The sequence below is a fragment of the Alternaria triticimaculans genome, assembly GCF_023758025.1.
Source record: "Alternaria triticimaculans strain BMP 0046 chromosome Unknown scaffold_1, whole genome shotgun sequence".
In the NCBI taxonomy this organism is placed as follows: Eukaryota; Fungi; Ascomycota; class Dothideomycetes; order Pleosporales; family Pleosporaceae; genus Alternaria; species Alternaria triticimaculans.
Genome location: NW_026055958.1, coordinates 3,197,528 through 3,221,818, shown reverse-complemented (window position 1 = coordinate 3,221,818; position 24,291 = coordinate 3,197,528). Strand labels below are relative to the sequence as shown.

Here is a 24,291-nt window from a genome sequence, read left to right as displayed (position 1 = left end):
AGGAGGCAGCCATGGTGATCAAGTTGAGAAAGGTCAAGACGACTCGTTTCTGCGCTGAAGGTCCCATCATGGAGGGAGTGCCCGTCTGAGCCTAGTGCCCCACTAAAAAGATCCCAGGCTCGAGATTTCCCTCTCTTTCGCACCAGCACCCCGCCAGATCTGCCACCACACGCGACGACATACGACACCATGGCTGACGATGGCATGCTCCTCAACTTCTCCATACCGGACAGCGGCATACTATCGAAACCCTCATTCAAAGGCGGCAACTGGAAGGAGCGACTCACTGCGAAGAAGGCGGCGCAGAACTGGCACACCAAGGCTACAGCACGACTGAACGGCGAGAAGGTACCGAAACAGGTGGTCGACAATGCGACAAATGTAAACCGCATAGAACTAGGCCCGAGGAAGGCACGTGTAGAGAAGAGCCCAGAGTTTCCCGATTCCGGCGACAGACCAGTAAAGCGAGCGCGCGTGAGCGGAGACTTCAGGCCAAGGACGACGGAGAAGACAGACGATGTCGACTTCAGACCCCAATCGAACCCGAATCCGAACCCCGCGAAAAGACCAAGCGAGCAGAACAATGCGCCAAAGGGTGGGAAGCAGGTCATTTCCTCGCTGTTCACCTACAATCCCACATCGAAGACGAAGCCCGAAGCGAACGAACGCCGCGAAGACGATGCGCCCGTAGAACCCTCGAACGCGCCACTCAGCAGCGAGCTAGATACCTTCACATCCCTTGGCATGTCCACGACTATTGCGGCGCATTTGCTGAAGAAGATGGAATTGAAGGCACCGACCGCGATTCAGAAGGCTGCCGTCACACAACTCATCAAAGACGATTCCGACGCCTTCATACAGGCAGAGACCGGTTCGGGAAAAACCCTGGCATATTTGCTACCTATCGTACAGCGACTCATGGAGCTCTCTGCGAACATGAGGAAGCGCAAAGTCGACGAAAGCGTGCAGAGAAACTCGGGTCTTTTTGCCATTATTCTGGCACCAACACGCGAGTTGAGCAAGCAAATCGAGCATGTGCTGGAGAAGCTTTTAGGCTGCGCGCATTGGCTTGTTGCTACAACAGTTATTGGTGGTGAGAAGAAGAAGTCTGAGAAGGCACGGTTACGCAAGGGCATCAACATACTCGTCGCGACACCTGGTCGATTGGTCGACCATCTGGAAAACACAGAAGCTTTGGATGTCAGCAATGTCAGGTGGCTCGTTCTGGATGAAGGTGATCGGCTCATGGAGCTTGGTTTTGAGCAGGAGATCCAAAAGATTGTAGGAGCATTGAACCTGCGAATGCGTGCGAGGAAAGACGAGAAGTCCAGAATACCAGGCCTGCCAGAAAAGCGCACAACGGTACTCTGTTCCGCAACCATGAAAATGGACGTGGAGAGGCTTGGGCAGATAAGTCTGAAAGATGCAGTACACATTCGAGCCGATCCGTCAGAGAAGGGACCAGAAACAAGCGAGCCAGGAGGTGGCCATTCATTCTCTGCTCCAGCGCAGTTGAAGCAGTCTTACGCTGTGGTGGCACCGAAGCTCAGATTGGTATCATTGATAGCCTATCTGAAACGAGCTTTCGCGCGGAAGGGATCTGTGATGAAGGCTATCGTCTTCATCTCGTGTGCCGACTCTGTCGACTTTCACTTTGACATGCTCACCAGCGAAATCGAAGGGATCACCGAGACAAAGAAGAAGGAAGAGGTACAAGAAGAGGAGGAGGGCGACAAGGCTGAGGAAGCCGCCGACGACGCAGAAAAGAAACCAAAGAAGACCAAAGCGATAACACAGGCAGACCCCACCAAGCTCACAGTGACAGGTGCGGAGTCACCCGTACTTTCTGCAAAGACGCACACAGTCACAGCATACCGTCTCCACGGTTCATTACAACAAGCCGTGAGAACTTCGACACTCGCCCAATTCACAAAGAACAAAAACCCCTCGGTTCTCATCGCTACAGATGTCGCATCCCGTGGTCTTGATCTTCCCAACGTCGACCTGGTCATTGAATTTGATCCCGCCTTCGCCCGAGAAGACCATTTGCATCGAATCGGTCGTACCGCGCGTGCAGGTCGCGACGGACGAGCATGCATCTTCCTAATGCCGGGAACTGAAGAAGGCTACGTCGAGATCCTAAAATCAGACAGAAAAGACCTAGAAGCTGGAGTACATGTCGTGCGTCAAGATGCCGATGACATCCTCAACCGAGGATTGGTAACCAGCGGAGTCATGGAAAAGAACGCCTACATGGACAAAGCAACCGACCTCCAGCTCGCCATTGAGCGCTGGGCTCTAGCATCCCCTGCTCGTCTGGAAGCTGCTCGACGAGCCTTCCAAAGCCACATTCGCGCCTACGCAACCCACGTTGCAGATGAACGCCAATACTTTGATATCAAATCGATGCACTTGGGTCACTTGGCTAAAGCATTTGCTCTCCGCGAACGACCATCTGGAATGAAGATTCCGGGACAACGAACAGGTGCTGGACGAAACGATAAGACACCTGCTAGGGTGCGCGGTGGTCCGAAGGTGGATCTGGCCAGTCGCAAGGCTGATACGGGCACATCGAAGAGGGCAGTTGTGGATCTGGATCTTCCCGAGGGCGCGGATACGGATGAAGCGGCGAAGATGAGGAAGGCGGTTCGTGCGAAGGAGAAGTTTATGCGTCATGCGGGTATGGCGAGCGAGTTCAACTTGGGTTGAACATACTTATATCGTAATGAATTGCCAGCCTCGTGGTACATCCTTCTATGAAAGCATTCCATCATTTCTGAAATATCCTGTTGAATTCCTTGAATGAGGTCGAGGTCGCAAGCAAGTCTGCCTGTGAAGTATCTCTGTGCGCTTTTGAACAAAGAGGCTAGACTGCGTCGTGTTGAGGTTCTGCTATCTACAGGTCTCGATATCTGCTGGATGATGTTACAGTCTCTATGTGGGAACGCACCTCCAGGGCTGCCTGGGTGCCCATGGGGGAGCACCTCTGAGACTAGGCCTGATTAGTACTACCGAGGCCCATCGAGCGCCATCATGTGACATCATCAGCCAGCCCAGGCCAATGCGCCCAATCCACCGCACCCGACGCGCCGCCTTCGTCGAAACATAGATCGCAAAGCGAGATAACAGGATCGTGGTCGCAGCGAAGTAATGTGTTCTGGGATCCGACCGGAAAGTAGACCAAACAACTCTGAGCGAGATGAGCTGTGTTCCGTTCCAACTCCAATCAAGTTATCCCTTGCAAGCCACATGCCCAGGTGTCGTCTAGGCCTCCAGCCGTGTGCATCACTAGATGACCATACGTAACATGGCCACCAGTGACGTGCTGCGCCGCGCGAACTCGGGACCGTATTTCTTCCATTTGTTAAGAGATGAGTTTCGGTATCAGCATTGGAGATGTGCTCAAGCTGTGCGAGCTAGCTGGTAGAGTCTACAAGAACTGTCTGCTTTCCCCGCCACCCCGTACCTAGGTAGCTCTCATCGTGCTGACTTCAACACAGGTCGCGACTGCTCCGGCGAATACAAGGATCTTACATCGCAAGCACGAACGTTAACGAACCTACTCGAGGACATTCAAGACAAGTACGATAAGATCCCCGAGAGCAAGCGGCAGCAGCTCATCGACGCGTACGAACCGTGTATCGAAGTGCTCGAAGAGCTAGATAAGCTGGTGCTGCACTACAATGGGCTCGACACGAAAACCAAACGCGCTTGGGACCGGCTCAAGTACGACCCTGAGAAGTCACGAAACATACGAGAGCGCCTCATCGCGAGCGTATCGATGCTCAATTCCTTCTACACATCCCTGATACACGATAGCCAGGTTCTTATACTAGAAGCTTTGGAAAGATTGGAGAAGGACTACAAAGGCGGTCATCGCGAAGAGAGCATTGCTTCCATCGGGAGACTCACGTCTGGAGGCACAGCCGACGATGACGACGATGACGAGGAGGCATGGAGCCAGATTCTCCGCGACCTCGAGGATGTGGGAGTATCACAACAGCAGGCTCTAAGCTACCGGGATGTCATCGTAGACTGGCTTGTCACAGCTGTCAACGAAGGGAGGCTTTTGGAGGAGCGGCCAGAGCATGATGGTCTAGCAACTATGTCTTCGGATCTCGGGACCACTCTTCCTGAATTTGACTTCGATCGACGACCGCATAGTGTTGATGTGCCAGCGATCGTCTCACCTGCGTGCCGGGGCTCACACAGTCCTCCCACAGCGCTGCCTCTGGCGTCTAGCCCGCCAATAACGCAAAGGCAGCAGATCTATCTGACCCCTTCAGCAACTTCTCGAGCACATTCGACTACCTCCTTGCAAGCGTCCCAACCTGCTGAGTTGGAGGCATCATCGCTCTACGCGGAGCCACACCCAGCGTCCCAGCCTACTACTCCCATGGGCTCCAACAGCCATGCGATCAGACGCGTTCCCGTTCAATCCCCAAAAGCTACGGTTCCTGTCACGCCCACGTACAGTATCCCAATCGTAGCGCCTACTTCCCCGACTGGTTCCTCTTTACCAGAGCCTTCTTTTACAGCTAACATGGGAATGTCCGGTGCACCTCGGACGTATGATGAGAAAGAAACATTAGTTACGGTGGACCTCGAGTGGAACGCACAACAAATAGTTGCCGCGTGGACTCGGGGTGACTTTGTCACTGCAGAGAAGCTTCTTGAAGACCAGCTGGCAGCTGTCGAACGGGGACAAACATCTAGGTCTGGGACCCAGCCCGACCGACGTATTCTTAGGCATCTACTTGGAGTTTGTGCCTCCTACACTGGGAAATACGCCAGAGCAAAATATTTGTTCGAAAGCGTGTTCAACGGAATCTACCTGGATCGTCAAAACCTGGACGATGGTGATATAGCTGCAGCACGGTGGCTAGGGGACGTCTGTCTACATATTCAACAGCATACGAACGCCGCCCTTGCGTATTGCGTTGCATATGAAGGATCTATTGGTCGCCTGGGAGTGGCGCGCGACCGTACCTCAAGGATAGCCGCCGAAATAAGGCTCGTCGATCACTGGCTGTGGGTGTTCAAGAGGATCGAGGCTACCCTTGAGCTAAATATGGATCCGACCAATATCTTTACATCTACAAATGTCGTTGAGAAGAGCAACCTGATGATGGCAGTCAGAAACAATGTTTACGATATGCCCGGGATTGATGGTCGCGGTTCATTGCCACCAGCTGCCGGGATGCGTCCATCTCTTCACTTGAGCCCTCGACCACAATGTACTACAACGATCTCAGAAGGCTTCCTTCTAGGACCTCTGATATCTACAAGCACATGGCCACTGCCTTGGGATAACCTCTTTTATCCTGTGGATGCGGTTCAGCTGGACCGCTGCATGGGCGTGATACCTATTGCGAATTTCATTGGCCAACCCCTGTCTGAGCGCCAGCTACCATCGAACTCACTAGGCGACTCGAAGAAGCTGCATTTTCTTACTAAGAGAGGCAGTCGATGGCTGATAGATGCCGTGAAACAAGGGCTCCGCGAGATGGGAATCGACTATGGCGAGCATAAGTATGAGCCTTCGATTGTGTGCCGCATCAATCAGCAGCGTGACGGTGTGGTTTTCTCTGAAGGGATCGAGATCGGCTTCAGCAAGCTCCCGTTCCGTGATGTCTATGGAATCAAGGTTTCGCATGTGAAGTGGGCGACGCGACGATTCCTCACATATGGCTCTCACGACACGGCCGATTTCAGGAACATTGTGAAGAGTTTTCTAGAGAGGGCGGAGGCGGAGGCAGACCTTCCGAAGTCGACTCACAATATGCAACATGGGAGTATGGACGTACACTCGCAAGCGTCCCACGCATGGCCAGGCCTCAAGAGACCATCTTACGCTTGAGTTGTGGCGAATGTTCTGCTTTCAGTACACATCATCGGAACAACTCTAAGAGTGTTACCAGTCAATAGCGCGCGCTCTAAACTCTGCCGATCAATCCTGCGGCGTCAACAATAGTCCTAGGTTCCCTACATGAGCTTTGTGCCGGTCTCTGACATTTCAGCGCGCGTCATGGGAAGTGGCATCATCTGGCGCTGATACTACATCGCCGTTGGATATGGTCCACGCGTTCTGAGGAACAGGTAGGGGTCCGCAGGCATATGAGGTTGTGACACGCCGGGGCCACCCAGACATCTTTGATGTGTTGTTTTCTTTTGCTTTCTCTCGGAAATCAACAGCGGCTCTAGATCTCAGCCCCTGCATGATATTGCGAGGTTCGGGAACCGATGACAGCCATCCCGAAGGAAATCTCAGTGTAGTACAACGCGTAAACTTTGGCGGCTAGTCGCCTCACAAAAAGAATCGACATTATCATCGCAACTGTACACGCTCATCTCGGACAACCACGACTTGAGACATCCATCCCGTCATTTGCGCCCAACGACCAAATTGTGTTTTGCGGTGGTGTCAACACTTTCAAGGGCCAAACCTCGCCGCAGTCTGGCGTCCTACATAGGCCCCAGGAGGCGGCGCGACTCTTGGCACTAGGGGCCGAGATTTGCACTGTGGGTGACTTTGTGAAATGACTGTCAGCCTGACCCGCCAAAGTTCCAACAGCCTCCTGAACCAAACTTCTACAGCTTTCCATGTTCGACGATCTGTAGCGCGCAGGCAAGGAGTGGGTGTGTACATTCCTGCTATCGGTGGACTGCATCATAACCCCGCTGCTGACGTTCTACGGCGCCTTTATCTGCACATGGCCGATAACGAGATCGACCCGCAAGGCGCAAACTCGTTTAATTAAGGCTCCGTACCTGAATTAGTGTTGTCTGAGAAAAGCGCCATCCACTTGGGTAGCGGGTGAGCTTACCAGAACCCCGACTAGGGCCTCGCTAAATTAGTCGGTTTGTGTTTCATGTTTCAGCGGCACAACCTCAACGATGCCTTGATTGGCCTGTGGTGCCTGATGCTGACAGCATCTTCGGAACCCAGCGTTACTGCTAGGAAACAGAACAGCGGGCTCGAACGCCTTTACGATCGATGCAGGGAACGAAACCCGTAACGGCGGCAAAGCGGATGCAGACCCCAGGGATATCGATGTTTGCAGGAGTCAGGTGTAATGAGGATTCGGGGGATGTGCACCACTGGTCTAGGCTAAGCTCGTGAATCAAAAGCGTCGAGCCGCCGCCCTCGAATAGGCTTTCTTCCTTCACCTTCGACCACACACGAGGATCTCTTCTTCAAAACCCGACTTTCTGTCTCTCCTTCCAAGGCGCTCGGCTGCCTATTCCATTCCTTCATTGTCGCTAGTCGGCACATTCATTCATTCACCTACATTGTGTCCCAGTGACCAAACAACGTCGTCCGTGTGTTATTCTATCACAATTATCTTCCCAGATAAACAATTACTCTACTCCGTATACGATCATCAACCAAGTTACTTTCACCATGAAGACCCAATCTATGCTCCTCGCGGCCCTGGCGTCAGCCCCCGCTGCCCTTGCCCACACTGTCTTCACAGACTTCATGATCGACAGCATGCCTCAGGTTTGTTTTCCCAATCTTTCCAAATGCAGTCTACTAACGATAAGTAGGGTGATGGTGTCGCCATCCGCATGAACCCCAACGCTGCCAAGGCTAGCAGCCCCGTTCCCAGCCTCGACAGTGACGACATGGCCTGCAATGTCGGTGGTACAAAGGGTGTTTCTCGTGTCCAGCCCGCCAAGGATGGTTCCCTTATTACGTTCGAGATCCGCTCATGGCCCAACGACCCCACCAAGGAGCGTCTTGACCGCGGTCACGTGGGTCCCTGTGCCGTGTACCTGAAGAAGGTTTCCGATGCCAGCACTGACACGGCTGCTGGTGACGGTTGGTTCAAGATCTTCGACCACGGCTACGACTCATCCACCGACCGCTGGTGCACCGATGAGATCATTGACAACAACGGTCTCTTGTCCGTGAACCTCCCCAAGGGCCTTGAGGGCGGTGACTACCTTGCTCGTCCAGAGATCCTTGCTCTCCACGCCGCAAAGGACGGAGACCCACAGTTCTACACTGGCTGCGCCCAGATCTTCGTTGAGAGCAGCGGAAACCTCGTTCCCGAAAGCACTGTTTCCATCCCTGGCTACGTCAAGTACAACGAGCCATCCACCGACTTCGACATCTACAACAAGGATGCCAAGGACTACGTTATCCCCGGCCCCAAGGTCGCCAAGCTCACAGCCGGCGGCATGAAGAAGGCTTCGACCGTGCAAACTGCGGGCCTGAAGCCCGAAGGCTGCATCATGGAGAACGCCAACTGGTGCGGCAAGGAGGTTTCCTCGTACAGCACCGAGAAGGGCTGCTGGGCTTCCGCTACCGAGTGCTGGGACCAAGCTGATGTCTGCTACGACGAGGCCCCCGCAACCGGTAACGCAGGCTGCAAGCTCTGGCAGGACAAGTGCAAGGACATCAACGCACAGTGCACGGCTATGAACTTCAACGGTCCTCCCAACAAGGGCAAGATCCTTACTCCCGAAAAGAAGAGCATCGATGTTGGCAAGATCATGGCTGTTAATGGTGGTGGTATCGTGGATGCGCCTGCACCCAAGACCAGCTCCACCAAACAGTACGAGGCACCTGCGAAGGCATCCCCCAAGCCTGCAGCTGACAAGGCCACCCCTGCTGCGCCCAAGCCTACGGTCGATGAGTCGTACGAGAGCCCTCCCATTGTTGAGCAGCCCGTTGCTGCTGCTCCCAAGCCTACGCAGCAGCCTACGACGCTTTCCAAGGCACCCGTCTCCACCATCACTGTTGCCCCTTCGTCCGCAAACGCGCCTGCGCCTACCCAGCCGTCGTGCCCTGAGGGATACAAGTGTGTGTATGTCACGGATGTCGAGGTTGTCACTGAGACTGTCTATGTGACTGCTACATACGATGGGTACAGGAGGAGGCACATCATGTACCGCGCTTAGATGTACGGTACTGAGACGTGTTATGTGGAGTTAGAGGGAAAAGGACAAAACGATTACTTTCTGCGACGACGATCGCGAGCTGATAAGCTCTGTTTGGGATGAGGGTTGCTTTTTAGCTACGAATGATAAATGTTCGCTTGTCGCAAACCTGAGATCTCAATGCGTGCCTATTTCTCTCCTTCGATTGTCCGCATCTTGACGCTTCCGTCCTCCATGCCGAAGTATACAGCGACAGGCTTTTGACCGCCTCGTACGGTCTTGGTCAACTGATCCTGCTCGCGAAGTTCCTGTGCATCGATTCCGTTCAGACCGGAGAAGATGCCGACTTCCAATACACCAGTCAAGCCCTTGATCGCCTTGCTTATCGTGTTGACCTCCCATGTGCCATCTGTTCCATCGCCCTTGCCCTTGCCAGCTGCAACATCCGCCGAAGTGAGCAAGGCAGGGAACGGCGCATCGATAATGTAAAAGTCCTGGTCTGTCTTCAGGGGCCCCGACTTCTCCAGTAGCGTAGTCCTTAGCTTAGGACCCGTTGAACCAAGCATTTTAAGCGCAGCAGCGACCTTGAGCTGAGACAGCGGCGCAACCTCAATCGGTATCGTCGGCCAGTTCGTCAGCAGGCGCTCTTGTCTCTTGCGGTAGTCTGCGACGCAGACGAACTTTTTCGCGCGCTCGGCGACTAGCTTCTCCTGGAACAGACATGCACCTCCTCCTTTTATACAGTTGAGTTCTGCGTCGACCTCGTCGGCTCCGTCGAAAGCGACATCGAGCATTACGCGATCAGGAAGACTGTCGAAGGAGATGGCGGTCAGGCCGGCGTTGACTACGAGTTGGCGCGATTGGAAACCTGTGGGCACGAAGAGGATGTTCGGGTTCGTGGAGCGCTCCTTGATGGCCTCGACGACATAGACGATGGTTGTTCCCGAACCAATTCCAACGTGGGTGGCTGCTGGGTCGAAGTGGTCTGCTACTGCTTGGTGCGCAGCAGCGCGCTTTGCGGCTTCAACAGTCGTGTCGGTCATACTGTTTGCGTGTCCGAGGACTCCCGTGGAATGGAAAGTCCGGTATGAAGGATGGGGATGGTGAATTGGTGTTGCAGAAGGAGATTTGCCGGTGGTCCAGGTGCTGGCTCGGTGTACAAGAGATCTAGAATTTGACAGTGGTCGGAGGGGCAGTCGAGACTTGAGATGACTGATGCTGCGCACTTGCTGATTTATATTGGCGGGCCAGACGTGGTTCGGCTTCAGCGGCATGAACTAGAGTAGGAACCTTTCCAGTAATTGCAGAGTCAGAAGAAAATGAGACACTACAGTGGGCCGCGATAAGATGGCGGGATGAATGATTTTCCCGTGACGAGAGGATTGAGCTGGTGCCAAAATGACGATTTGAGCCCCACCAGGACCCCGCGACAGGGATGTGCCCTTAGCGCGCGGGCTGGCAGCGCGTTTGGTGCCTGGCAGCTTGAGCTTCCCAAGCTGTCGTACCAACATCGAACGCCCTCACCGTCAACTCTCCCAAAATCGCCATAATGGAGGATCTCCCACCCCCAGTGCAGGGCCCGACCGCGAAGGAGAAGAAGTATGTTTACTGCAAACACTTCTATCAATACTAACAAGAGCAGGTACGACCGTCAACTACGCCTCTGGGGAGCCACCGGCCAAATCGCACTCGAGAACTCACATATCCTCCTCATAAACTCTGGGCCGGGGGTCGTTGGTGTAGAGACGCTCAAAAACCTCGTTCTGCCCTGCATCGGTAACTTCACCATCCAAGATTCGGCCATCGTCAGCGAAGCAGATCTAGGTGTCAACTTCTTCCTGGAGGACCAGCATTTAGGAGGCTATCGGGCTGAACATACGTGCAATCTGCTCAAAGAGCTGAACCCAGATGTGGACGGCCATTTCATCACAGAGGTTGGTCAAACGACGTCTTGTCGCGTGCTCCGCTAATCGGATCAGCCTCTAGAGTCATGGCTGGCGCAACCTGACGCTCTGCGACCATATACCCTCATCATCGCGACCGCGCCTATCCGTCCCGAAATCCTCGCCAAGCTCTCCGATCACGCAAGCGCTGCGCTCATTCCGCTATTCTACGTCCATTCAGTCGGCTTCTACGTACACTTCTCCGTACACCTACCTCCAGCGTTCCCCATCGTGGACACACATCCTAGCCCAGAGACCACGTCAGATCTCCGGCTGTTACGGCCATGGCCAGAGCTTGTCCAATACGCCGAGGAGAAGACGGCCGATCTGGACAACATGAAGGCAGAAGATCACGGTCATGTCCCATGGATAGCACTGCTGCTGCACTTCCTCGAGCGTTGGAAGAAAGACCACGGTGGAGAGGTACCACAGACGTACAAGGAGAAGACAGAGTTCAGGACATCAGTAGCGCAGGCTGCGCGCACAAACAACCCAGAAGGTGGCGAAGAGAACTTTGACGAAGCAGTGGCGGCAGTTCTCAAGTCATTGAACCCACCACAAGCTAGCAGTTCCGTCAAAGAGATCTTCACGGCGCCGGAATGTCTTCTGGTCCGCGAGGACTCACCAAGCTTCTGGGTCATCGCCAATGCTATCGGCCTGTTCTACACCAAGTACAACGTTCTCCCGGTACCCGGCTCTGTGCCCGATATGAAGGCGCGGTCAGCAGACTATATCCAGCTGCAGAATGTATACAAGTCGAAAGCACGAAAGGACCTGGCGGAGGTGGTGGATAGCGTGCGGTTCCTGGAGCGGAATGCTGGCCGTAGCACGCCGATTGACGAGAAGGACATCGAGACTTTCTGCAAGAATGCTGCACATATCAAACTAGTGCGCGGACGGCCGTTCCACGTTGTGCAAGCAGGCGAGAAGATCAAATGGGGAGACCGTGCGAAGTCGATCGGTAAGGAAACCCATCTCAACATTTGCTACCTCAACTAACGTCCTGTAGCTCAGCTCCTCACATTCCCCGACTCGCAGATCCCGCTGTACATTGCATTCCTAGCATGGGACGAGTTCCTTGCAACACACGATCAAGATGGTCTGGGCGGAGCACCCCGCGTTGCTGGAGAGAGCGATGTTGAAACCGACTCAGAGAAGCTCACTGGGATCGCCTTCAAGATTGCGAACGATCTTGTCAAAGAGGCAAACGCTGACATTGAGGAAGACGAGTACGCGACAATCAAGGCTCAGATTGGAGAATACACGCGCGAGCTGTAAGTACACTCTGTCCCTGAACTCGACACGAGACAACTTCCTGCGAAAGCCTCGTCGTCGCATTTGAACAGACAACAGTCAACTAACCAAATTATAGTGCGCGAGCGGGTGGCGCTGAGCTCCACAACATTGGTGCCCTGACTGGTGGTATCGTTTCGCAGGAGATAATCAAAGCCATCACCGAGCAGTATGTTCCAGTTGATAACACCTGTGTGTTTGACGGAATTAAGAGCAAAAGCACCGTTTTCAAGGTCTAAGGGATGTGGCTATGCACTTGGGTTTGGTCAGGAATATTTTCTGGGATGATAAAATCCCAATTTCGCCCATCAGACGGGACGGCTGGGCATAGCATTGCAGATGAATCGAGTTACAGCATGAGATGAGATGAGTTGGCATAGCGCGGAGTTCATACAAGGCCGTTGCACATGTAGCTGGCTGGTGGGAGAGATGGAACACGCCAAATCGGGCACCGCGAATCGTGCCAATAACAACAAAGAACAATGACGACTTTGTCCTTCTAGGACCGCGCAGAGTGAGAGTGAAGGTGCAGCTAGCGCATAATGAATCTTTGCCCAGATTGAAGCAAGCACGAACAGGACTAAGCAGCCCATTGTTGCGCCTTGTTGTTCAACTGGAGCCTACAGCTTGGAACACGCACATATCTTCGCAAATATGGCCAGACTACGCAAAATGACTTCCAAGCAACCTATCTTGGGGCCCACTCCGGGCGATGACAAAGCAACGAGATCTCAAGCGCGGTCACGTGGTCGACGTGACGCGATCGAAGCCGACGCGCCGGACCCCAGCCAAACAAATCCAACTGTCAACTCTCTGTCATCCCGAATTCTCCCTGTCTGCGAACGACCCATGGACTCTTCCTTCGACCTCCCCGACTCCACCGATTGGATAAAGACGTCCCTACCCGCGTTCGAACCGCTCGAAGTTGCCTTGCGCTGCGAAGTCTGCAAGGAGTTCTACAACAACCCTGTCATCACGCCGTGTAGCCATACCTTCTGTTCGATATGCATACGAAGATGCATCACGGCGGACGGCAAGTGTCCGAGCTGCAAGACTGGGTGCTCGAGCGACAAACTGGCGCCCAACATTGCGATCAGAGAAGTCGTGATGCGCTTTCAAGAGGCGAGACCCAAGGCTATGGAGTTGGCGCGCGCAGACAAGGAAGAGGAGACCACGAAGGCTAGCAAGAAGAAGCGGAAGCTGGAAGACACAGATATGGAAGACGAGGACAACGTCAGGCATACACGATCGCGGCAGACGCGAACTAGGAGCCAGCGCAACGGAGGCAGAGCTGTGTCGCCAATGGTCGTCGCGGATAGCGAAGACGACGGCGACGACGATTTCATGCCAGATGGCATGGTCAAGTGTCCTATGTGCAGCAAGCCAATGAAGGAAGAGCTGGTCTACAACCATCTGGACATATGCACTGGGCCAGAAAACTCGCAAGGGCGTAGCACCCGGTCAAGGTACGCAGATATATGACAGCACATCTAGGTCAGCTGGCTAACGACACCTACTTGTAGGACTAAGACTGCGTTCCCACCCGCTTTCCAAATACGAAAGAAAGACCCCTCGCCTCCACCGACGAGATTATCCCAGCTCAACTATGCTATGCTCACGGAGACTAAGTTGCGGAAGAAACTGCAAGAAATCGGCATACCTACCTGGGGTTCCAAAGACCTGATGAGGCGGCGGCATGTCGAATGGCTCAATATCTACAATTCGAATTGCGACGCCGACGAAAGTGTGCGGAAGAGCAAGAGGCAGTTACTGAGAGAGTTAGACGAATGGGAACAGACACTAGGTGGAAGAGCGGGCACCAAAGAGAACAAAATCATGAAGAAAGACTTTGACGGTGACGGGTACGCGAAGACACACAAAACCGAGTTTGACGACTTAATAGCACGAGCGCGACAGAAGCGTGCCACACCCAAGACAGATAGCGAGGGACCAACAGAGCGGAATACGCCTTCAGAAGAACAACACACAGAATCCCAGAACGATCGATCGTTGTCAGTCAATGGTACCGAAACTCCCTCTCACGGCCCATCGTCGACGCAAACACCCTCAGATTTACATCCACATCCCTCGAGTGACCCCAATCCTCACGAAATGAACGGCACAGCGCTCGCAAGTATAGACACGAAAGCTGCGGAGGCCAACAACATACCCGACAAATTATCTGCATCAGTGCCCGAGCATCCAGTGGAAAGTGCAACCCGGCGCGGGTCAGCGGCTATGGAGGGGATACAAAACTCTTTAGGAAGTCCCAGTCGCAAGATGTCCCTGCTTACACTTCCTGAAGAGCCGGTCAGAGACGTGGAGGGAGGCACGGCTGTGTAATAATAGGTAGTTGCGATGTTTGGCAACGAAGCTTTGGCAAGTCCTGCGGCTGAAAAGGCTTTCTTCACTTCGAACCCAGTCATCACTTTCACACGTCCAATTCACTCGCACGTCATGCTTCCCCTTAACATCTTGATATACGTTACCGTGGCGCTCGCTATCTCTCTATCTTTACGTCACATGTTACAACCCACCGATCGTTAAAGATAGCGATACCTCCAGCGGTGAATCATCGTGATCGAACGGTATCATTCGGAAACGACTCGTATTTCAACTCATTAATTACAATGCAAACATCCAGCACAGGTTATCCTCTGCTTGGACCACGCCTCGCTCCACGAAACCGCACAAATACCAATGCAATGGGACCACGAGAAAGACGAGCCGAGTACATGGCGGCGCGCAGAGCAACTCCAAACCCGGGCCAGCACGCCTACAATGACCCTGGATATGTCAGTCCAACTCCCCCTCGCGGCTCCAGACGCACCAGCCTCCCGTCATCCACACCAGGACGAGGATCCACATCACCGGGAGCCCCATATGCCCGATACAGGGGAGAAGACAACCTGCCCAACGATGTCTTACCATGGGTTCTCGATCCACCCAGAGGAAGGAGAACGCCTACACTGAGAAGAGCGCCGAACATACAATGGGATCGTTCGGGAGGACTCCGCACAGTGCCGAGTTTCACTTCAACGGGAGGGTCTGCCTCGGAAGATGATGCCGGTGTTGATGGCCAGGATAGAGATGGACAGCCAGAAAGCAGCCGAGCGGCAGCGTCTCGCCCACGCTCTCACAATATTTATCCCCGACAACCCCAGAGAGGGCTAAACGGTAAGACTACTCACATGCCATACGACTACATCCTACTGATCAGTGGTACAAATAGTTCCTCCACTGCATGAAGACGACTCGACTCGCCCACGCTCTTCAAATCCAACCCTTGTCCGCCAACTCGAAAGAGGCGAGCTACATGAACAGCTACGAGATTGTAAGACTGCCACCATCGCCCTACATTCATGATCTTAACTAATCAGCAATACATATAGTCCCTCAGCCTCCTCAAAACAACACTCAACTCCGCTCGCGATCCCCACCCAACCCCTCGCCCCGCGTCTCACTCGACTCAGATTCCACAAACGCACTCCAAAATTTTCGACCCCATGCTTTGAGTCCCATAGAAGAACAGGTTGGCAGGAAGCCAGTCCCTTCCCAAAACGTCCCAGACCTAGTCAAATCGCGCCGATACCGAAATCGCCGACATGCCACAGATTCACCACCGACACCCCCGGAACCAGGCTCCCCACGCCCTCGACCCCGTGGCAGACATTACCTACCCGATGAATACGATGGCGATAATGCCTCACTGCGCGAAGCAGAGGCCTTGAGTGTCCAGCATGTGACACATGAAGAAGTGCAAAGGAGCGAGAGGACCATCGGACCTCCGCCTAGTCGTGATAACAGACCAGAGGCAGGGCTTACCGAGGGCGATCCCATGCTGGAAAGGCTTTGGCGAGAATGGGAAGAGGATTGTGATGAGATTGCTCGACGCGTACGGAAGAGGAACAAGGAAAAACATTCGTTGAAAGGGAAGGCGAAGAGATGCTGGCGCAAGGTCAAGAAGTTCCTTGGGAAGCGCATAAGGGGTGAAGAGGTGTGGGTGTAGGGCATTTGGTGCAGGCGTGTCTATTAGTTCATTTCTAGTTGCCGACGCCGTTGTAGCGCCTGGAATATCAATGCCGTTCGATCGTGCTACTCTATCCTATATCTGACAAGAAGTGATTCATCTACACATTGCATTCGCTAAAAGACATAGTAATACCATCTCCGCAGAAGAGCCATGTTCCTTATTGGCTTACTGGTACCAACTCTGCTCATCATAAGTAAAGCCTTGCATACCCATACCATTAAATCCAGCTACACCGAACCCATTCAAACTTGGAGCCGGAGCAGCACTCGTGTTCCCGTTCGTATACCCATTGACCCCATTGACCCCATTGCCACCCACAGGCCCTCCACTCATCTCACTGCTCATAACAGGCGCATTGGTGTTACCCTGAAACGCGCCCGCTGGGCTAGTGGTGTTTGCAAACCAGTTCGCAATATCGTCGATTCCTTGAGGGTTCCAGTTCTCAAAGTCAGTTGCGAGCTGTGTCTGATCGCGATAGATCCAGTCTTGGCCTTCTCGTAGCAACTGGTCGACGCCGCCAAAGAGCTGGCTTGGAGAGCTACCAGCGGTGGTTTGGCCATCAACGGATCGCCGACCTTGTGTGGATGCCGGAGTTGGTGCGTTGAGAGAGTTTGATGAGTTTTGTGGTGTGCTGACCTGGTGCTGATTGCGCATGTAAGCCAGGGCGTTTGCGTCGGAGGGAGGTATGGTGTGGGTGCTGGAGGGGCGCGTGGAAGGATCATTGCTTACGGAACTGGAAGTGTTGGCTGTTGCTTGGGCAAAGAACTGGGGTGTTGCCATGTTGGCCATGTTCATGCTGTATGGCTGGAGGCTTGGTGATGTCTGGCTCGCAGGCGACGGATGCTGATCTCTCATCTGTACGGATCCACGGCGAATTGCTTTCGGCGTGCTGATCTCGTTCCAGGGGCCATACTTGGTATCTGTGCGGGACAGCACTGTGGCAGCTTCTTCGGGCAAATCGACTTTCCAGCGTTTGGCCAGGACGCTGAGGATGCCGAGCGTCCGACGAGCACAAAGCCAGCCTTCCGCTATCTCCTCGAGATGCTTGACACCGTGTATTATATCGCGCTTCGCATTCTTCTCTGGTAGATTGAGAAGATGTATGGTGCATGCCGAGTGCGTGATGTAGACACAGATGTTGCATATCTGGCGCAAGCCATGCGATCGTTTGTATAGTCGGAGCAACTTCGAGATCATGGCAGCAGCTTGTGTGCATAGCTTCCTCGGCGATACACTTGCGGGCAGTGGCGAGTTGTTCGGGTTGTACTTGAGGAACGGCCGGAAAAGATGAATATACAGTAACTGAAAGAACATGCTGTAATTGGGTTAGTACGAGTGCTGTTCTGAGGCGAAGGGTGTACTTACTGCATGACCAGCATGTGCGGCAAACCGCCCTCCTTCGGCTCCAACTCCTTTGGTAAGTCCCTTCTCCAGGTCTCCAAACGCATATGTATTTCGCTCAGCTTCTTCAGCTCCGCCTGTCTGCCCTTGACCTTGTCCATATCGATTGGGTTGTAGAAGGAATTCATGAGGTCGCTGGAGATCTCACAAAGCTTGGATATCTGGAGAGCTACTGCACGCGTCCGACTTGGCTGAGAGTGTGCTTGACTGAGACCGGAGTCGGTGACTGCGCTCCACGTTTCTGCATCCTCGCTGGGAAAGACTTCGAACTTCGGGACCGTGAGAATCGTGTTGGGTAGTTGCGGCAATCGTCCCATGTAATTGCTCCAGCATTTGTCGAACAAGAAGCAGCCCCAGAATGTGATCCGCCGCGCGTCCTCTTCGTTGTCATCGATGGTGTCTTTGCTGTGCATACCGAGGTTCAGACCGAGGTCGCAGGCCATGCGAAACGACATGCCACTGTAGACCCAACCCTTTGCTTCCCGCCCGCAACCAGCTTCCCGTACAGACATCAATGCTAGAGCTTGTACAGTCGTCAGAGCCGGCATCTCGTGCAAATCGTCTTCCATGATCAGCCGCTTAGCTTCCTTGAAGAAGTGGTCGCCTGCCGTGGCAGAGTCGTCACGGACAGCCCTGGCGGCCGGCCATGATGTGAAGTGACACCCCAGTGCTAGCATAGCATTAACTAGTAGCGGCGAACAGTATTGTGATTTCTTCCCGGATCCCAGCTGCGGTTTGCCTTGTTGGAATTCTTGCAGGAAGAGATTCTTGGACAGCGTCGTGAAAAAGCTGTAGTGCCAGCAAAAGTACATGCTGATCAGATGCTGCACAAGCTCCGGGTCCGAAGTGACAGTCGTCCACGAGCAAAACGGGTCCTGCGCCTCCTGGTACTGATCCTCAGAGTATGTGTCCGGCGATTCCGCAGAGTCGTTGCCTTGGCCCAGGTATATGAGATGCGACGTGCCGCCAATGTATCTGGTCGATCCATCTTCAAGGCGCAGCTCGCCCATCTTCCCGCTCAGCTGGCTCTCGAATGTGCCCTTGGCCGGCGCCATGGTAGGCGTTGTGATCGGACTGATGGGCTCATCCTCGTCGTCTTCGCCATTCTCCTTCGCGATGATAGCCTCTGCAACCGAGTCCAAGCTCTCGCATGTGCGTATCTGGTGTACGAGGTCGGCGACTTCCTCTTCCGGATAGTTCAGGATGGCCTGGATAAGCGTCTGGAGGGTGGAGTTACGCGTCTTGAGGTTGTCGATGTCCTTCTTGTAGACGCCTTTGCGGCGGTGGTCCGAGTTGGGGTCGTAGATGCACGGCGTGTTGTAGACGGCGGCACAGGCAGAGCAGGCGGGAGTGGTACCGTCGCACTATGCGGCAGATTAGCGACTGCTCTCGTACAGGGCGCGTGGTTCCGAGGGGGCTGGTGATCATCCGGAGAATGTGTGTATACGCCGGAGAAAGGGCATCAGGGCCAATTCCCGTTACCTAACATACCTTGGACTTGCGCTTCCTGCATGGCACGCAGGCGGACGAGATGCAGCGGCGCTTCTTAGAGTCCTCGCTTCCGGCATCCCTCTTGCTGCGGCGTCCCTTCTTGTTGGGCGTGTCAGAGGCCGGTTGCGCGTCCGCAGTGGTGTTGTTCTCCATTACAGGTCTTGTCGGTTTACCGGAGAAGCAAATTGTGGGGGAATGGCGGGGCGCGCTTTGACGGGCCTCTTCTCACGCGACATTAATCAGCTTGCAGTGGATATGGCAGGCTGTCGTGGTCCGGGGCTCTATCTCGCAGGCTCAACATGGCTGGCCAAGGACAGGGAAGCGGGCGCAATCACGTCGGAATCGGCGTCGCATTGGGCTGGTGATGAGGGCCTACGCGACCGAGCTGCGTCGCTGAGGTACCTCGCTATCAGCAGCCGCCTGATTGGCTGGCTCTTCGGCCCTTATCTGGAGACTCTTCTTAGCCGGGCGAACGCGTCCATGACTGCAGCAGAGGCGCGATAAAGCAACGAGGTAGTAGCACTTTTGCATCATTCGATAGCTTTTTAGCCCAAAAACAAATTCCCATCATGGTCCCGGGAGGTCTCCAGCGCATCATTGGACGCTGGAGAAATCCTAGGAGTGCTGTGTAGACGGCCAGGCCATCCCGAAATCGAACTCCACGACGCCCAAACCAACGCCCGTAGTCCCCAAACCGACCCAAGAATGTTCAAAATCGCACTTTTTAGACGCCTGTATACCTCAAGTCCCATCGAAATCCCATACCACACTAGAGATCGTCGGCATAGCCCTCGTCATCACGATCAGCCCGGAAACCACCGCGTGGATCTGGGTTATCAACCATGATGAAAGGCCTACCATCGGGGTCTTCCTCCAAGTTACCGAACAGTCGCATCAGGGTGCGTGTATCCATCCTGATCGCTGTTAGTTATTGGTCGATCGATCGCCAAGAGAAATCAATACGTACTTCTTCATGGTCTTGCCATCGTCCTCCATGATCGCAGCAATCTCCTTGTCCTTGCGATCTTGCATGCTGATCAGAGTCTGGTCGACTGTGTTCTTGACGCAGAGCCTGCTCATGAACGTCTCCTCCCGCTGGCCGATGCGGAACACTCGGCAGAAAGCTTGTTGTTCGGAGGCCGAGTTCCACCACGGATCGATCATGATGACCTTGGAGGCCATGGTCAGGTTGAGGCCCACTGCAATAGCGTCAGTAAAAGGTAAGCTGAGGGTTAAATTTGATGTACTTACGGCCACCGCAGCGGAGAGACGCGATCATAATCTGGCAATCTGGGTTCTCGGCGAACGTACTGATGGCCTTGTCGCGGGCGCCCAGGCTCATTTTGCCATGATACTGCGCAATATGTTAGCAACAATCTATAATAGACTGAGGGTTTGGGTAGTGCCGGGAGGTATTCGCGGTTGATTTCAGCGTCAAACGGGCGTACGAAAGTCCATGTCGCCGCCTGGGTGGCACTTACTTTCTCAGAAACCCAACCTTCTTTTCGAAATACGGCGTCCAAAATGCGGATCCTATGGGTTGTTAGAGTCTGATTGGAGGAGATACAGGACAAAACCACTCACATGGCCAGAAACTGCGTGTAGACGATGATCTTGACTTGTTCGTTCTCCTTGAGCCAGTTCATGATCTGGCTCTTGACGGCAATCGTCTTTGCAGAGGGTAGAACGTCCTCGCCAGCCAGATCAAGCCATTCTCCTGAGATTTCCTCGCGATCGAGGCGTGCGCGCTGTTTCTCTTTGTTCTTCTTCTTGTTGGCACGTGTACCTCGTGCTGGGGCATCGGGGGTATCATCCTCGTCTACTTCACAAGGGTGAATGTGAGTAGGGGTAGCGCCGCACGCCTTGCATGCTGGAAATGCATCTGGGTCATCCGCCTCAGCCATCTCAACGACCACGTTCTCAAGGCATGGCTCACTGCAAATGAGGTGGCCGCAGGACGTTATTTGTGGCGCTCGGGGTTGCCTGCCACACCAGGCGCATTGGGCCTTCTGCTTTGTCTTCTCCCAGCTCTCACCAGTCTTGAGGCTGTTAAGGAAGGGCTTGAAGTTAAAGTCCTTGCCGAATCCACCACCTGCGTCGGATTGTTGGAAAATGTCATCTGCGGGGTCTTCGTCGATGGTTTCGTCGAAATCTTCTTCGAGTAGATCATCGTCTTTGTCGAAAGCGTTGTTGTTGGCGCCCTCGTCATCTGACTTGTAGTCCTCTCCTCGCTCTTTTGCGGCTTTCCTAGCAGCGTCTTTCCTCTCTTTGGTAGCTTTCTTCGCTGCATCTTTCTTGGCTTCAAGATCGGCAGTCTTTCTCTTCTGATCAGCTGCGACCTTGTCTAGCTGCTTGCGAACAGCAATGATCGTATGTCCGCCTTTCTGGTTGCTAGTCTGAGCCTCTTTGTCGACCACCTCCTTGATGGCTTCGATGTCTTCGCGCTCGAGAAGGTCACGTATGACGAATTGGAGCATTAGGATGTGGCCTGTGAGTTGCCGAAGGCGAAGAAGCATTCTATATATTGTTAGCAAGGTTGCGTGGGTTGGAAGGGGTAACTTACACCAACACGTTGCTGTATGCCTTGTCCAAAGTACCGTTCTGCGCCCACATGTTGATGCACTTGGCAAAGCGTATGCGGACAATATCGTAGATGCTCCTCTCGACGGAGTTAAATTCGCACCAATAAGTTGACTGGTCGGCTTGAGGAAGCTTCAGAATGGGAGCGCCAAACATCTCATCCGCGTGGGTCCGTCGGATCATGAATTGCGAAAGGCGCACCAACAGCCTCTCAGTGTTCTCCTGGTTCTTGCTGTCGCAGTAGTTGTTCTTAAAGATCTTGAAACTGCCAGTGTGAGGAACATCAAGGAACTTGAAGTAGGGGTAGAGCTCCGTCAGGCTGTTGAGGATTGGAGTACCGCTGAGGGCCCATTTGTGGTGCGCCATGAGAGCTCGGCAAGCGATTGATGTCCGCGACATGTGGTTTTTGATAGCCTGGGCCTCATCGAGCACGACGCGCAAGAACATCATGCGGTGTAGAGGGCCCCTCTGTTTCTCAAAGACCAGCTTCCACCAAGCTATCTTCTGCTCGGCGGTCTGACATTCAATAGGCGGTTCGTTCTTGGGATACGACTGCATAATCTCGTGATACGTAGTCAAAACGACGTCGTGTCCTGCTAAGATCTGATGGGAATTGGTCGAGTCAAGGCGTGTACCGGCACCGTATCGCATGATCTTCATGTTAACCTTGGAAGCGTCGGTATGCAGTTCGATCTCGTTCTTCCATTGAGTCAAGAGTGCAGGACTGGCAATAAGTAGAGTTGTCCTGGGGCCTGTATCGCTCTTAGGCGGTCGACCGTTTATTATGTTCGCTACAGGAGTCAGTTTGGTTCAATGAGCTCAGTTTGGTTCACTTACCCAGCATCATAAGGGTCTTTCCAAGTCCCATCTGATCAGCCATCAAACCCCCTCTTGGCTCCTCGGTTGTGTTCTCCCGGCGACGCATAAAGGCTGTGCCAAGAACCTGGTAGGGCTTGAGTGAGGTGCTCATACCTTTGACTCGCCAGAGACCGCTTCCGTCTGCCTTGACCTGAGCGTGCCCATCGAAATCCCTTGTTGCAGCCAAGAGGATGTCTATGTCGCGTTTTGCCTTCTTCTGCTCCGCGATAGGTACGCTGGCGATGAGCTCTTTCAGCGCATCGGTTTTGTTTCTTGATCTGAATGTGGGCTGCTCCGCTGCGCTGGTGCCGGCTTGTTGCTGGAAGACATTGGAGTTGAAAAGCGATGTTGCCTGTTTGTATGCGTGGTCCACCTCTTGTTTCTTTGCTGAAGATCTACCACCACGGGTTCTGATCTGCTTCTTAGGGCCAGATTTCTGCTTCGCAGGTCCCTTTCCCTTAGAGCCTTTGCCACGACCAGAAGGCACAGAAGCCAGTTCTTCGGCCGAAGCTACAGCTCCTTTCTGCTTCTTCCGCGATGCGTCGCCTTCAGCTTCAAGAGCCACTCGCATACTCTGAAACTCGGCATCTTGCATTGATATAGGCTGCCCTTCTTTGGTGGGCATCGGTCGGCGGCGCTTGCGAGTTCCAGGGTCTTCATAATCCAAATTTTGGTCAGACTCCACCTCTTCCTCGATGTTCGGTGTGAGATTGAAATCTGGGAAAAGGTCAAATTGGCCGTCCTTCTCTTCTCTTTCTTTGGCAAGATCGCGAGCTCGCTTCTTTCTTCTGCCTTCCTCGTCACCCTTTATCTTCAACCACTCAACATCCTCCAGGAATGATAGAGTACCCTTCTTCCTCCTCTGCTCATCGAAATAACGCTTCTTCACTTGGAAATCTTTGATTGCCTTCTTGTCTGCGAGATCGTCCTCGCTGATAGTTGGAACAGCAGCGGATGAAGACTGTCCTGGTCTGACAGCCTCAAGATACGCCTCATCGTCAAGGTTGGAGTTGGTCGGATATGCTGGTGTTTGTCTGCTAGCGACCAGCTTATGATGTTGCCGTTCTTTCTGCATGGCGCGAATCTTCTGAATGACTGATTGACCGGTCACCTTTGGACGAGGTGGGGTAAGGATTGGCGGAGTGGCGATGGGTGCGACGGGTTCTTGTTGAGGCGTAATGATCTGGGAAGGGGGTTCGTCTTCAGGAATGAACAGCGAGTCAGGATCGCGGACTTGCTCGATTGAAGGCACAGGTGTGTCTTGATCGTGATCCATGTTCTCGACTTGTGATAGCGGGACCTGAGCATCGGCCATGTCGTCCTCACGATTAGACTCAGCCATAAGTGCGTCTTGATCATGATCGAGGTTCTCGCTAGTTGGTACCGGGAGTTGGGCGTCGGAGATGTCGATCATGTCATCCGGCTCGGCCATGATGGCTGGACGTTGAGTTGGGGCTTAGGTAGTAGTAGTTGACTGAATGAAGGTTATGACAGGCTTGAAAGACTTATGAAGAATGAGGAGGAGTGCGGTGTAGGAAGGAAGGAGGTGGTGTAGAGTGTGAGGCTTATATAGAGGCACACAGGGCAGACGATGGAGCGGGGTGCCAGGTGAGAGAAATGCGCAGCAGACGCTGGAGGTCCATATTGAGGTGAGAGAGTCATGCATAGAAGATACCTGTCAGAGGTCATTTGTACCAGCGCTTCGGGTCGGTTTTCTCAAGTCGAGGTGAGTGAGCGTCCGAAATCCCGTAATGCAAATTTGTTGGTCGTCCACTGTATGCGACTCACTGAGAGTCTCCTGGC

At 53.7% G+C, this 24,291-nt stretch overlaps 8 protein-coding genes across 8 annotated transcripts; 5 read left to right on the top strand and 3 right to left on the bottom strand.

Moving 5' to 3' along the window:
- Nucleotides 1–189: 189 nt before the first annotated feature.
- Nucleotides 190–2,709, top strand: DBP7 (ATP-dependent RNA helicase dbp7; the record flags this gene model as incomplete). The annotated part of the gene is made up of 1 exon (XM_049361734.1): nt 190–2,709. The coding sequence occupies one exon, from the start codon at nt 190–192 to the stop codon at nt 2,707–2,709; it is 2,520 nt and encodes an 839-aa protein (XP_049227017.1).
- Nucleotides 2,710–3,292: 583 nt separating this feature from the next.
- Nucleotides 3,293–4,338, top strand: J4E78_001072 (uncharacterized protein; the record flags this gene model as incomplete). The annotated part of the gene is made up of 3 exons (XM_049361733.1): nt 3,293–3,302; nt 3,501–4,165; nt 4,243–4,338. The coding sequence occupies 3 exons, from the start codon at nt 3,293–3,295 to the stop codon at nt 4,336–4,338; spliced, it is 771 nt and encodes a 256-aa protein (XP_049227016.1).
- A 3,067-nt stretch (nt 4,339–7,405) lies between these two features.
- J4E78_001071 (uncharacterized protein) lies at nt 7,406–8,910 on the top strand (the record flags this gene model as incomplete). The annotated part of the gene is made up of 2 exons (XM_049361732.1): nt 7,406–7,504; nt 7,552–8,910. The coding sequence occupies 2 exons, from the start codon at nt 7,406–7,408 to the stop codon at nt 8,908–8,910; spliced, it is 1,458 nt and encodes a 485-aa protein (XP_049227015.1).
- A 167-nt stretch (nt 8,911–9,077) lies between these two features.
- J4E78_001070 (uncharacterized protein) lies at nt 9,078–9,932 on the bottom strand (the record flags this gene model as incomplete). The annotated part of the gene is made up of 1 exon (XM_049361731.1): nt 9,078–9,932. One exon carries the CDS (start codon nt 9,930–9,932, stop codon nt 9,078–9,080), a length of 855 nt encoding a protein of 284 aa, XP_049227014.1.
- Nucleotides 9,933–10,438: 506 nt separating this feature from the next.
- Nucleotides 10,439–12,364, top strand: J4E78_001069 (uncharacterized protein; the record flags this gene model as incomplete). Its single annotated transcript, XM_049361730.1, has 5 exons — nt 10,439–10,488; nt 10,532–10,823; nt 10,869–11,793; nt 11,842–12,106; nt 12,205–12,364. 5 exons carry the CDS (start codon nt 10,439–10,441, stop codon nt 12,362–12,364), a joined length of 1,692 nt encoding a protein of 563 aa, XP_049227013.1.
- A 415-nt stretch (nt 12,365–12,779) lies between these two features.
- Nucleotides 12,780–14,468, top strand: J4E78_001068 (uncharacterized protein; the record flags this gene model as incomplete). Its single annotated transcript, XM_049361729.1, has 2 exons — nt 12,780–13,591; nt 13,649–14,468. The coding sequence occupies 2 exons, from the start codon at nt 12,780–12,782 to the stop codon at nt 14,466–14,468; spliced, it is 1,632 nt and encodes a 543-aa protein (XP_049227012.1).
- Nucleotides 14,469–16,323: 1,855 nt separating this feature from the next.
- On the bottom strand, nt 16,324–19,203 carry NIT4 (Nitrogen assimilation transcription factor nit-4; the record flags this gene model as incomplete). The annotated part of the gene is made up of 3 exons (XM_049361728.1): nt 16,324–17,473; nt 17,524–18,923; nt 19,051–19,203. 3 exons carry the CDS (start codon nt 19,201–19,203, stop codon nt 16,324–16,326), a joined length of 2,703 nt encoding a protein of 900 aa, XP_049227011.1.
- A 616-nt stretch (nt 19,204–19,819) lies between these two features.
- On the bottom strand, nt 19,820–23,920 carry J4E78_001066 (uncharacterized protein; the record flags this gene model as incomplete). Its single annotated transcript, XM_049361727.1, has 7 exons — nt 19,820–19,964; nt 20,018–20,249; nt 20,302–20,404; nt 20,532–20,583; nt 20,635–21,567; nt 21,614–22,421; nt 22,468–23,920. The coding sequence occupies 7 exons, from the start codon at nt 23,918–23,920 to the stop codon at nt 19,820–19,822; spliced, it is 3,726 nt and encodes a 1,241-aa protein (XP_049227010.1).
- Between the last annotated feature and the right edge of the window lie 371 nt (nt 23,921–24,291).